The sequence below is a fragment of the Coregonus lavaretus genome (genome assembly GCF_964263955.1).
Source record: "Coregonus lavaretus genome assembly, chromosome: 28".
Classification (NCBI taxonomy): domain Eukaryota; kingdom Metazoa; phylum Chordata; class Actinopteri; order Salmoniformes; family Salmonidae; genus Coregonus; species Coregonus lavaretus.
The window spans coordinates 9,939,845-9,954,098 of record NC_140015.1 but is presented as its reverse complement, the minus strand read 5'-3'; the positions used below and the strand labels follow the sequence as shown (position 1 = coordinate 9,954,098).

At 40.6% G+C, this 14,254-nt stretch overlaps 1 protein-coding gene across 1 annotated transcript; it reads left to right on the top strand.

The window, feature by feature from the left end:
• Positions 1–694: 694 nt before the first annotated feature.
• LOC311103873 (uncharacterized protein) lies at positions 695–1,521 on the top strand (the record flags this gene model as incomplete). Its single annotated transcript, XM_084145506.1, has 2 exons — positions 695–923; positions 1,043–1,521. The coding sequence occupies 2 exons, from the start codon at positions 695–697 to the stop codon at positions 1,519–1,521; spliced, it is 708 nt and encodes a 235-aa protein (XP_084001632.1).
• Between the last annotated feature and the right edge of the window lie 12,733 nt (positions 1,522–14,254).

The window sequence follows — 14,254 nt, the reverse complement described above, 5'->3', positions numbered from 1 at the left end:
GTTACGGAATGCACCTTTAATTGTTGAAGAATTCATGTTTTTGTTTTTTTCATGGCTGAAGCTCTTTCTAATGCAGCGTTCACATGCTATTGGAGTTATCAGAAGCTCTTAGTTCCCAGTGGGAAATTTCACTTGAAGGACTGTCCAAGTTGGAATTACAAGTGGGAAATTCAGAGACATTTTTGTTACCCGAGTTGTGACGCTTCACCACTGACCTTTTACCTTTGACAACAAATCTGTTTTTGACAATTACAACCTTATCAATATGTATAATGTAGCTAGTCTGACCATATTGTCGACGTTAAGCAAGCTAGCTAACTTTATTATTAGCAATGTTAGCAAGCTTATCAATCTAGCTAAAATCTTATTGGTTGAAGAATTGTTCCAACTTCAAAAGCACTTGGACACAATCATGTCGGGCTTATGTCTTCCCAGTTTCCCATTTCCCACGAGCATGTGAAGCCAGCATTAATGTGTATACAAATGAAATATCAGAATTATGGCATGACACAAGTCCTACCATTTTACATTTTCAGGTCATCCACCAATTGGCGCAGGGAGACCACCCAAGTTGTATGTCTGTGACCAGTGCGGCCGTGGTTACCGCCATGCCGGATCCCTCCAGAACCACAAGAACATCCACAAGACAGGCGCCTATTTCTGCAGCTCTTGTCAGAAGGAGTTCTCCAACCTGATGGCTCTCAAGACCCATCGGCGCATCCACACTGAGGTCAAACGCCACCGGTGCTCAGACTGTGGAAAGGCCTTCCGTGCACCTAGCCAACTCATCGTCCACCGGCGCATTCACACCCAGGAGAAGCCCTTCTCCTGCCAGCAATGCACCAAGCGCTTCTCCAGCAAGTCCAACCTACGCCACCACATGAAGTTGCACTGGAGCAGCTCAGCGCCTTCCAGTTTCCTGGGTATGCGCTCAGGCCCATTTCTATAGGTGTGGGAAGGGAAAGTGCTACTGTAATACACATTGAAAAGCCAAGGTTTCTGGAGGTTTGGTTTAATACAAGTTCAACGTTTACATTTTCAGGTAAACCGGTAATTGGTGGGGGGGCCAAATCGCACGTCTGTGACCAGTGTGGCCGAGCCTACCGCCACGCCAGCTCCCTCCTCAACCACAAGAATATCCACAAGACTGGGGCCTATTTCTGCACCTCCTGTCAAAAGGAGTTTCACAATCTGAATGCCCTCAAGAACCACCAGCGCATCCACACGGAGACCAAACGCTACGAGTGCCCGGAGTGCGGAAAGTCCTTCCGTGTGTCCTCCCAGCTCATAATCCACCGACGCATCCACACCAAGGAGAAACCCTTCTCCTGCCAGCAGTGCGACAAGCGCTTCTCCAGCAAGTCCAACCTGCGCCACCACATGAAGTTGCATTGGGGCGGCGCAGCGCGTCCTGTGCCCACCAATGTGTCTGTGGCTGCTACCAGTGTCACCCTCTTGGCTCTGCCTCAGACCCATATCTATACAAAGTATGGGTGGGGGTGGGGAAAGGGGAAGCATTGAAATGCCAATGTTCTGGAGGGGCCAAAAGTCTTCTTCACCCTCCTTCTCATTCACCACCATCTCCCTCTTGTTATAGAGCGTGATTTTCATAGAGCAGGTTATGTGGTCTAGACATGCAAGGCCCTGCATGCAACCCCAGACAAGGGGAGAAAGTGGACTTGACATGGACGATGTCTACACTGGTTGCAAAATCTTCACCCATATGCCTTCATCCCACCCAATCAGTTAGCTGTGCTTGCTACATTCACTCGATGGCCTTTGCTAGGGGACAACAACCCTTCCGCCTGCAATGGTACACCAGGATTACTAGTAAAAAAACTTTTGGGATTGTTCCTTTTTGACTGCTACACATCATTATATCTGTTAATCTTCAATGAAGCCTTTGCTTGCGGCTTTTGTTGTGTCATACAGTATAAAATATATTGAAGAGTAAAGTTGAGATGTACTTTGACATTTGACATCGTAAAGATTGAGTTTTAACGGTGAATGTAGTGGTTGGAGATGTCACATTTCTATATTCTAGAACTGACCTGAGGGTGTATTGCTCTCTTGTGAGGTTCTAATTGTTTTCTAACTTGTGTGTTTCTTGCAGCACGAAGATGAGCTTCAAACCTTATTATTCTGCAGATGACAGCAATGCTCTTTATCGGTTGCTACTTTCTGGCATCACATTTCTGTATTCCTCCCATTATTTAAAAATGGCTCTGGACCCTCATATTTTAAACAGTATGCCTAACCAGCAAACACGTATAGATGATTAAAAAAACATGGATAAAAGTAAAGAAATGTATATTGTTAGGCCGGTGCCGGTATTTGGTTTTATCATGTATCGTAATTATATTTCTAACTGTATTATTAACAGTACGACTTTTATAAATCATTGTAGCAGCATTATTTGTAGCAGCACTTGTGAAATAAATGATAGTCTTAGGATCTCTCAGTTTAGGAGATGTGTTGTAACCACTCCTTGTCCTTACACTTACCCCTGACTATTCATCATGTATGTATAGTTGACATGGAGTCAAGGATGAAGGACTCTTTAACACTTTAAATTGACTGTACTTCCTTAAGTTCCCTTGTACAATACACAGGGAACTGCTATGTGTGTTTTGATTGCAGTATGAAGGTTAAGGATTATTATTGACATGTTTGCTTTTTGCGTGATGTGACTGTCTTCCCTCAACTCAGACTGGACACTTCTGTTTCACACAAAAAAAGAAAAGAAACCACACAAACTGATAACTTTGTAAAAGTTTAACGGATTTATTATGTTAAGTTTGTTATTCTTGTATTGTAACCTTTGTATTCATTCATTAGCTAGTATTTCCTTATACAATTGTGTTATATTCAACTATTCAAACCTCTGTGTTAACATATTTTACTGGGAGCACTGCTAGTAAGTGAAATATAAAGTGACAGTGAAGTGATTTAGGAGTAATGTGATAAAACTAGACCACAGGACAACTGTATATTTTAGTTAAACCTTAAAAAAAAAAAAAGATTCTGGACACTTCAACCTTCATTAGAGCTAGTTTAGAAAGAATTGCTTTTAACAAGTATTCAGTTCAAGTTTTTACTTTTTGTTTCAAGTATATATGTAATGCTTACTACGATTATTCATTTCTTAACAAAACTTGTCCATATTATAACCCCCTAATGCAGAGTACTGAAAATAAATAGCTGGAAAGATTTGTTGTGAATCAATTGTCCTTCAGCTCCTCACACTTTTTATGTATTTACGTTTTTAATAACACTTTAACACGGTAACAATTTCTTTGAAGGTTGCTTACATATTTCCAAAACTCCTACAGTATTTTATTGCTATAATCATGAACTGTTATAAATAGGGTTAAAGTATGCCTGTTTTGGGGGCACTCTTCCCTTCAGTCAGGAAGGCCTGTCATAGATAAAATAACAAATATATTCACCATCATGATCACTAAGGTTTTGTTCATTTGTGCTCTCTGTCAGTTTACCTGAGCGGTCTGCAGTGAATCCCACTTCCGTTTCCCAGTGGTGGAAAAGTACTCAATTGTCATACTTAAGTAAAAGTAAAGATACCTTCATAAAAAATGACTCAATTAAAAGTGAAAGTCACCCAGTAAAATACTACTTGAGTAGAAGTCTAAAAGTATTTGGTTTTAAATATACTTAAGTATCAAAAGTAAATGGAATTGCTCAAATGTACTTAAATATCAAACGTAAAAGTATAAACCATTTCAGATTCCTTGTATTAAGCAAACCAGGCGGCACATTTATTTTTTAATTGACGGATAGCCAGGGGCACACACCAACATTCAGACATAATTTACAAACGAAGCATTTGTGTTTAATGAGTCTGCCAGATCAGAGGCAGTATGGATGACCAGGGATGTTCTCTTGATACAGTGCATTCGGAAAGTATTCAGACCCCTTGACTTCTTCCACATTTTGGTACGTTACAGCCTTATTCTAAAATGGTTTAAATAAAACAATTTCCTCATCAATCTACACACAATACCTCATAATGACAAAGCGAAAACAGAAAAACATTATTTACATAAGTACTCAGGCTCTTTGCTATGAGACTTGAAATTGAGCTCAGGTGCACCCTGTTTCCATTGATCATCCTTGAGATGTTTCTTCAACTTGATTGGAGTCCACCTGTGGTAAATTATATTGATTGGACATGATTTGGAAAGGCACACACCTGTCTATGCAAAAATCAAGCCATGAGGTCGAAGGAATTGTCCGTAGAGCTCCGAGACAGGATTGTGTCGAGGGACACATTTCTGCAGCATTGAAGGTCCCCAAGAACACAGTGGCCTCCATCATTCTTAAATGGAAGAAGTTTAGAACCACCAAGACTCTTCCTTGAGCTGGCCGCACGGCCAAACTGAGCAATCGGGGGAGAAGGGCCTTGGTCAGGGAGGTGACCAATAACCCGATGGTCACTCTGACAGAGCTCCAGAGTTCCTCTGTGGAGATGGGAGAACCTTCCAGAAGGACAACCATCTCTGCAGCACTCTACCAATCAGGCCTTTATTTTAGAGTGGCCAGATGCAAGCCACTCCTCAGTAAAAGGCACATGATAGCCCTCTTGGAGTTTGCCAAAAGGCACCTAAAGGACTCTCAGACCAAGAGAAACATGCCAAGCAACACGTCTGGAGGAAACCTGGCACCATCCCTACGGTGAAGCATGGTGGTGGCAGTATCATGCTGTGGGAATGTTTTTCAGCGGCAGTGACCAGGAGACTAGTCAGGATCGAGGGGAAAGATGAACGGAGCAAAGTACAGAGATCCTTGATGAAAACCTGCTCCAGCGCACTCAGTCCTCAGACTGGGGTGACGGTTCACCTTCCAACAGGACAACGACCCTAAGCACACAGCCACAACGCAGGAGTGGCTTTGGGACAAGTCTCTGAATGTCCTTAAGTTGCACCCTATCAAATATCTCTGAAGAGACCTGAAAATAGCTGTGCAGCAACGCTCCCCATCCAACCTGACAGAGCTTGAGAGGATCTGCTGAGAAGAATGGGAGAAACTCCCCAAATACAGGGGTGCCAAGCTCGTAGCGTCATACCCAAGAAGACGAGGCTGTAATCGCTGCCAAAGGTGCTTTAACAAAGTACTGAGTAAAGGGTCTGAATTCTTATGTAAATGTAATATTTCTGTTTTCTATTTTTAATAAATCTGCAAACATTTCTAAACCTGTTTTTACTTTGACATTATGGGGTATTGTGTGTAGATTGAGGTGGGGAAAACAATTTAATCAATTTTATAAGGCTGTAATGTAACTGTGGAAAAAGTCAAGGGGTCTTAATACTTTCCGAATGCACTATAAGTGTGTGAATTGGACCATTTCCCTGTCAAAATGTAACAAGTACTTTTGGGTGTCAGGGAAAATGTATGGAGTAGAAAGTACATTATTTTCTTCAGGAATTTAGTGAAGTAAAAGTTGGCAAAAATATAAATAAAGTACAGATACCCCAAATAACTGCTTAAGTAGTACTTTAAAGTATTTTTACTTAAGTTCTTTACACCACTGCCATTTCCCAATGTCCATACCCATTCGAAATGATGAATGTGACCCAAGCCCCGTGTACCATGGGAGAGCAGAGGAGTCCATAGGCAAATCCCCCTGGGGCCAAGGACTGTGACTGTCCTGAGAGTCCAGTAAGAGGAAGCTATTCATCACTGTCTGGGGCCTTGTGACCCTGGTGTTCTGTTTGATGCAATGAGGGGGTAGTGAGGGGGGCACTATAGAGTCCCAAATGACACCCTATTCCCTACAGTGCACTACTTTCGACGAGGGTCCATCCCACTGGGTACAGACGTCAGTTCAACATCCAGTTTTGATTTACATTTGGTTGAGTTGTCAACTAACGTGAATTCAATGATGTGGAAACAACATTGATTCAAGCAGTTTTTGCCCAGTGTGATGTAGGGAATAGGGTGCCATTTGGGACATAGATAGTCTGGTTGTGGAGCCATGAGAGGGTAGTGGGGGAGTACACAATGTGGATGTGGAGGTAACAGACTATAAAAATGGAACGCTGTATTTATTTAGGTGTTTTTTCAGAATTGTTCAAATTGGTTGTTTACATTTTCCTTTGTTGATTGGTGGAGCTAGATTAGTGTGGCTGACACAGATGGGAATGGTTTAGTTAATCAAAAACAGGTGTTTTTTTATTTCATTTCCTTTTATCCCAATCTTGAATTTCCTACTACTCCAGATTCCCCATTCAGCTCTTCATTGTGGTTTTGTGTCAGTCGCTCACCGAAACCTTGTGTAAAGTATTGTACATTGAAATGTTAAAATATGTGTTGTGTCATTTAACAGGTGCCCATACTAACTAATTACAATCAGCACATAGCAGAGGACAGATGAACAGCAGTCTACTGTACATAACAATCATCCTACCCCAATGGTAAGTAGCCATAATTCATGAGGTGATGGGGATAGAATTTCACCAGGTTGAGTGATGGAAGTGGGAATGTCTTGCATGCCTTAATGATGAGGTCATAATGTGTAGACTGGACCGTGAGTCATGGATTCCTAATGGTCCTTTTGGAAGGCTGGGAACCAGATGGGCAGTGTGCTGGAGGAGCTAACCCACACAAAATGGCTGAGCAGCTGTTCAAAGCCCTTTGTTCACAAAGGGTCTCAGAGTAGGCGTGCTGATATAGGATCAGTTTTGTCTTTTGGATAATAATGAATAATATATGGACAGGGCCGGAGCTGATCATAGATCCGCTCTGCTGCTCTGAGACGCTTTTTGAATATGTCCTAGTCCACCTTTAAAAACATACTGGATGGCAATGGGTCCTTTCAAGGAATAACATTGACATAATACAATAAGGATGGATTACATTTATATTGTGCATTTCACTAGGTGTCAAAATATGTTACATTTGAAGGAGCAAACTCAGTCACCTGACCCACTACCAATTTGTAACACTTGACTTACCTGAGTGACGCACAGCAGCCATTTTTGTGTCAGAATGCTTGCCAAGTCTTGCATATCACAGTGGAAAGTTGTCTGAGATGTTGCTAACCCAGTGGAGGGCGATCAGGGGCTACAGAGATACTCACTGTGACTTCCTCCAAAACTCAATGAATAGGCCCCAGGGACTGCAGACACACTTAATGCTTCATGACAAGGTGTTGATAGGATGACATGAGGATGCTTAACACAAACTAATATCTCATATTCCTAAATCAAAATAACATGAAATAACATTACATTGGCATATGTTTAGTAGATTATGATCTAACAGCATAATTGGCAAATAGTACAATTGAATTTGAGCCCATTGGATACTATAGCGACGGAGACTGACAACAGTAATGAAGACCAACCACTGCGAGGGTACACTGAACAATCCTTTTCTTTATTCATTTTTTTGTTATCATTTCAATATGTCTGTCGTGTTAGTTTTTTTTATAGTTTTTATTTTAAATTAAAATTTGACACACTTATAAAAGACAGCATCTGCATAGAGTTGTCATCTTAAAGATCCATGGAGAAAAGGGAGAGAGAGAGCGAGAGTAGGGGAGATAGCAAAGGGTGGGGAGGGGAAATACTGGCACATCACACTAACTAAACAGAACAGCAAACAGCAGTACAAGAGAGGGAGAGAGAGGGACAGATAGTTTTTTACATTACGGTACGCACACATACACACAAAAAAAACGGGACACAAGTTGCATTTCCAGTCAAAGTTGCAGCAAACGATCCAACTGTCCTCTTTTTTCCAGTCTCTCTCAGTATAATTTTCTTGTTTCACTCTGATCTCTCCCACCCTGACAACCCCCTCTAACTGACTTTCACAGAACAAGATGGAGTTGTTCTCTTCTGCCTGTGTTGTTACACATTTCAAATCACTTCCACCAACTGTGGCTTTCGATCTGCAACCAAAACTGTGTTGTGGTCGATCAAGGTCTGAAATAATTTTGTCTCACTTCTGCATGTTAGAGAAAGCCCTTTTTCTTTTGTATTGCACATAAAAGTGGATTTCTATATTGTCACAGGCCAATCTTTCAGTATGATCCACAACTTTCCCTTTGAGGGTGCTCAGACCTCCTTGGGTTGCCTCACAATTGGGAAAAAATCCTCTCAAACTCATAAGAAGGTGATTTGATTGTTTGCGTCTGAAGCGCTAAGATATCAGCACAAAATAGGACAAAACTCAACGCAGAGCTTAACTAATTTCAAAAATTGAAATTCTTACAAATTTGACAATGGAAATCATTTTCTCTCCTATGCACATGAACATAGGAGAGTTGCAACACTTGCCAGACATTAAAGATCACACAAATTAGTACTTAATGACTCTAAATGTCATGACCACTACGTAATGGCGGGTTCAATTAAGAGAAGGACTTATTTTTTCACCACAGTATACTTTCCACAGCGATGAGAGACCCTGGGCCCATGAGAAGAAGCCCAAAGCAGAGTGACAAGGTTGACATTGTCATTATACAAGACAATACCAATCATAATGACAGGGCTGTTTTTGGTTGACTACTGGCTAATAATTGGAGACAAAGAGAGTGTTTGAGTTCATATTTGGCCTGGAAGCAGGAAACCGAGACGACGTGGCAACATGTATGTTACCACTCCCTTCTTACTATGGATGGAGGGAAGCACTATTCATCAGAGACGGATGCCTCTGAACGAAATCAAACTGGTTGGTTTTTGACTGATATGGTTGGTCACACAAATTATTCTTTATTTTGTCCAAACACTCTCCAAACACACATTAAAACTGAAAGAACATATATGTACAGACAGTCAGTCCAAAGAGGAGGGACAGTGGAGATAGGGCAGAGATCGAACCACTTCACAACTTTGACAGGAACAAGTTTCTCAGTAGTTTTATACATGGACATGCAAGTCATTTTTTCTCTCTTTGAAGTATTTACAATAATTACAAGACACAAAGATCCAGTTCAGTTTGACAAAATTGCGAGCATTCAATATTACTATTATTATTTTTGTTAACATAACTCCTTTATTTCTTTAAATCATTGCTATAATATAACCACTCACATCTTTTGTTTAGCATTTAATAATTTTGCCGTTCTTTCTCACTCAGTTTGCAAATGTTACTGCATTTTTCTTTTCATTATAATAATATTTTTGATATCAGTTTTCTGTTAACCTACTGTTATGACCATTCAGATAATGATCAACTTTCTGAAGTCACAATTTTGGGGCACCATTCCTACACCGCCAACCCCTCTCCCAATTAGAACACTGATACAAAGGAATACTGTTGTGAGATATGGTATGTTCCAGAATAGGACCATAAAGCAAAGAAAACAACACAAGGTTTCGTTGTGGCAAATGACAGCAGCACATTACTAAGCCACAATAGAAAGTAGCATCTCTGAAGAGGGTTTAGTTGGTTATTGAAATTATTTAATTTCAAGAACAACCTCTTCTGTGAAAGCAGTTTGAATATTGACTTAACGGTGAGGATAAAGCCAGTGGCCATTGCATAGGGCCTTGAATTTCTTGTGGCTACAACAAGCAAATATGTAAGAGTGCCCATATATAGCCAGGGAAACCCCAAATATGAACCATGATAATATAAAACAGATATTTCGTTTTGAAAGATCTAACTGGTTATAGTTGCAGTTCAAGGCCATATTCAAGCCTTTTCCAGAAGAGGTTTTCCTTTCCATTGGCTGCACTGACAAGGCATTGCACTAACAGAAGCTAGATGGCAAGGTCATTAGTCATTCATTCTCCACTCATTTACACAATGCTTTCTCTATGCTCACTACGTTTGGAGGTCATTCCGATATTCCGCACACCCGATACAGCTTTTAATTTCAAAACAATACAGGAATAAAAACATAGAATACTTTGGTTCATCCAGGTCAGTGCCCTTATATTCACCAAAGTTGATCTGGGTACACTCCGTTCAAGTGTGTTGCCAGCACAGAGAAAGCAAAGCAAGTGAGCGTCAAATTGGGTGGTAAAGAGGCCAAAACAAAAAACATGTAGATATTGCGTGCATAAAGACAGGTGTATAGACTATACAGAAATGTGGATAGGGATATGTATCTCACCAAATAATAATAGTCACTGTTGTCTCCTTTGGACTCAAGTGTAAGAGGACTGCATGTATATCATATGATTATGCATCTCTTTTCACTATTACAACCACAAAGACTACAAACTACGAATGATTAAAGGACAATATGTGAAGTCTATTCAACAAGTCATTTCAGAGGTTTGAATCAATTAGTTGACAGAACAACATACAATGATTTGAAGGGGGGATATAATCTGGATGATAACTCTAGATTAATATTATTATATTATAAGCATTTTTTTTTGTAAACTTGACTTTCTTTGTGCTCTTTGATCAGGTGACTGAGAACACGTGGGGCAAAATGCTTTGGTTTGAATTTGGTAACATATATAAATAGTGTATATATTTTTTGTTCTGTTTTCAACATAAAACTGGAACTCAACAGCTACAACCCATGGACCTGCTAAACCCGAACAGCCCTAGTCGCGTGCTCAGAGTGTGATGCAACTGGTCTGCGTCGATCGCAGACGGGCACACACATACCGTACACAAACAAACGTTCATGCGCACACACAAACACACACACGCACCATCTTTTTTTTGTTGTTGCCAGGGATGAGGGGCATGCACACAAGGCCTAGGAGCTCACAAGTTGCACTCGCAGCTTAAAGACTCACGATTAACGTTTCCTCACAAAGGACGCATACGCCACCATAGAAGCACACGAAACAAAGTGGGATAGATGCCATGGGAGAGAAAGAGGGGTACAGAATGGAATGTATCAGAATTACTAGCAGTGGTTCTGCCATGGTGGGGGAAAACCGCACACTACAGTACTCTTGAGGGAGGGAGGGACGACATTTTGCACCAAACAGTACCCAGAGGTTTACACATACTCGTACATACGTAGATCACCCCTCTGGACGTACCACTGTAAATATGGTGTCTCTGTAGACTTGCGATAAAACAGACACCAGCAACAATATAACTAGAACCCCCTCACCCCGTCCCCAGTGAGTAAATATAAATAATCGATCGATAAATTAAACTGTGAACGTGATAGACAGTGTTTTCTTAAAGAGTGTAAAGTGCGCACATGATTGAGAGCAGAAACCACCATGCAAACTCACAAAGCCGAAAGTTGCATGCCTTAAAGAATAAAGGCTCCCTAGCCATATTCCTTTTAAAAAACAACAACGACATCAATATAACCCCATTTTAACTGTACATGTAAGTGGTTGGGCACATTAAATACACAGAAGCTTTAAAAAAAACATGCTGGCCAGTGCTGGAATGACTTGAGGACTATAGTCAGATTCCCTCCTGGATCTGTGGGTGGAGATGTTAGTCGAACGACCCTACATTTCTCGTTCTCCATTCCTATACCCTCAATATCTCTTGCTGCAGCAAGACGTTCCATGGAAAGATACAAATTGGACTTCATCAAGACAATATAAGAGCTGTGGGACTGAAATATCACGTCTCATGTGGCGATCGAGATCGTACAGAACTCAAAAGTGGTTACCGGTATGCACGTAAAAAACAGTGACATGGGTTAGTCCTGAAGTTAAATCATGTTTAAATAGAGGCCATTTCTTGTTGTTTCTTGCTCATAGGTGTAATTAAGTGCCAATCTCCTACTGTTATGTTGTTGTTCATGGAAAAAGTCAGCAACGCAAACTTCCATTCTGTAAGGACAGCCCACTATCAAAGGCCACTGTTTCACACTCAAAAGAGCCTTTTGCATGGATATGTGAAATGACTGAACATTTCATTTAAGGTTTCAGCTTCCTATTTATTGCAAGTATTGTCCTTATGATGATATGGCAGGCCTTAGCACAAAGCATGAACTAACTACTACTTAGCACTTCAAAGGGCCATGATTTGGTTGGCCGCTGAGCTGAAAGTGGAGCATAACTTTAATGTAGTTACTGTAGTTTAAAGTTTGGACGACAACAGAGACAGTTCAATGACAGTCAGTCAGGGATGACCATCATAGGGCCACTTGACTTAGAAATTCTCCAAGAAGCCGATGACTTAAGCAAAGAATGTTCCTTGCTGATGACAATGACAGAGGAATGACCATGTAACTGTGAAGGGTGGGTGGGTGTGTATTGATTTTGCAGCAGCCAATAGGTAAGATGAATTAGGTCTCCTGTATGCTAACTCTGAAATATCCTATCCAATGTCCTGTGAGATTTGCATTAATAGACAATTCTGTATCAGAAGGTTAATCTAACGTGATTCTCTGTGTTGGTGCACCCGTGGAGTAAAATCATCCGCCTTTAGTTTTACACTGAACAGAGTCACTTTTGGCATTTGGAAATGTTGAATTTAGCTACATTTCCATAGCACTCTTAAAATCCAAGTTCAGAAAACTGAGAGCTGGCTCCTCCCTTTGAATATACAATATTAAGGACATATTCAACACAAAATTAGTATTTTAAGAAAACATTTGACAACATATTGTTTTTTCCTTAAAATTATTACATATACAGTCAAAGTATCAGTTACAAGAAAACACAGTTTCATCTTGCGGTGGCTAGCATAGTCTGTTTGGGCACTTGAAATGAAGAAAAGTACAACTTATGACTTACATTTAAGTCATTTAGCAGACGCTGTTATCCAGACCAAGGGCACATAAACAGATTGTTCACCTAGTCAGCTCAGGTAGTCCAACTAGCAACCTTTCAGTTACTGGCCCAACGCTCTTAACCGCTAGGCTACAACTTATAACCTATGAAGATCCTACATATAGGAAGCTAACATCAAAGGATAATTGGGTTAATCTTTAAATTGACTATAATCAAATCAAATCAATACACCAGCAATCAAGTTATTGCTTTTTCAACATCTATTGATCGTAGAGTATATTCTACATTCTGATTAGGTCCATGTCCAATCTAGATCACAGGGGGTAGGGCCTTGCCATATGAAACACACCGGGACACTATTCCATGAAGGTGACCCCAAACAGTCAGAACGCTTTAGTTCATCTAGTCGGCGCCAACACCGTCAACGCAAGCCAGGGAATTGGGACTTCGAGGGCAAGGCTCATGAGTCATGATTTTGATCCAGTTATTCCCGCAATTGGATCTTAATCTGCGACTTTACAGTGCTGGCTTCAACAGAGTCACTATGACATCCGTATCATGTTGCCATGCATATTTCCTTGGCAAGGTAGAGTTGTCTCCTTCAGATAAATGTAGCAGCATTCATATCTGTTCTTAGCCTGAACTCAAATGGCATTAGTTTCTAGAATGTGCAATCATAGAGCACAGTATTCTCTCCTAACCTTGCCATTCTGAACTGGTAATACTTCAGCACCATCAATGGAATATTAAGAGGAAAAACGCCCATCTTCATGAAATAGCACCCAAACAACACAAGCAGAGGGTTGAATAGGTTCCCTAAAAACTCAACATGACATACCGATTGATAGATTATTAATAAATAACATGTTTTGTGAATAGATTCTATAGTTGCGTGTTTTTTAAGAATATACTTTGCTTAGTAAAAAATACGATTTCACAAGAGGGGCACACAAACTTGTTCCATTCACGGTACCCATTTGCTTATATGTTTTGTATCTTTGATAATAAAATAAAACAAACGGCAAAATGCAAAATATAGGAAATATGAAGCCAGACTATATGTCACAGGACACGTCACACACTACACGACCACAGTAGAACTAACCACTTCCAAAGTAAGACATGAGACTCTACACCAGGGCTAGCCAGCATTTCAAGTTTTGAGATTCCGTTGTTAAATTTTCATCTTTACTTTTTAATATGTTCCTCATTTTTAGCAAAATCTGTAGAACAGGCATGACGGCTAAAGGTCCATCTTTCTTTCACCTCACTCTCTTCCTTCCCTCTCTGGTGTATCTTGCAACATTTTATAATATACATTTTGTCTCTGTCTGTTCTCTTTTAACATCATTGGGAAAACTCGAGCTGGTCGGCTTTCTTTGTCAAAACTGCATAGTTCGACCGTCGGTTTACCCCACCCCCCCTGTCTCACCTCTCTAATCTGTCTCTCTGAATTTGGTTTCTGCCACAGGCATATCGAATTAGCTGAAGACCCGGAGACATTCCTCTCTCCATGCTCCTACTGTATGGATAAGAGCAGAGCAGGGCTTTGCTTGAGCACCTGCAAACTGTCAGTTATTTTTTAAAACTGCTACTGTAGTGCCACGCCC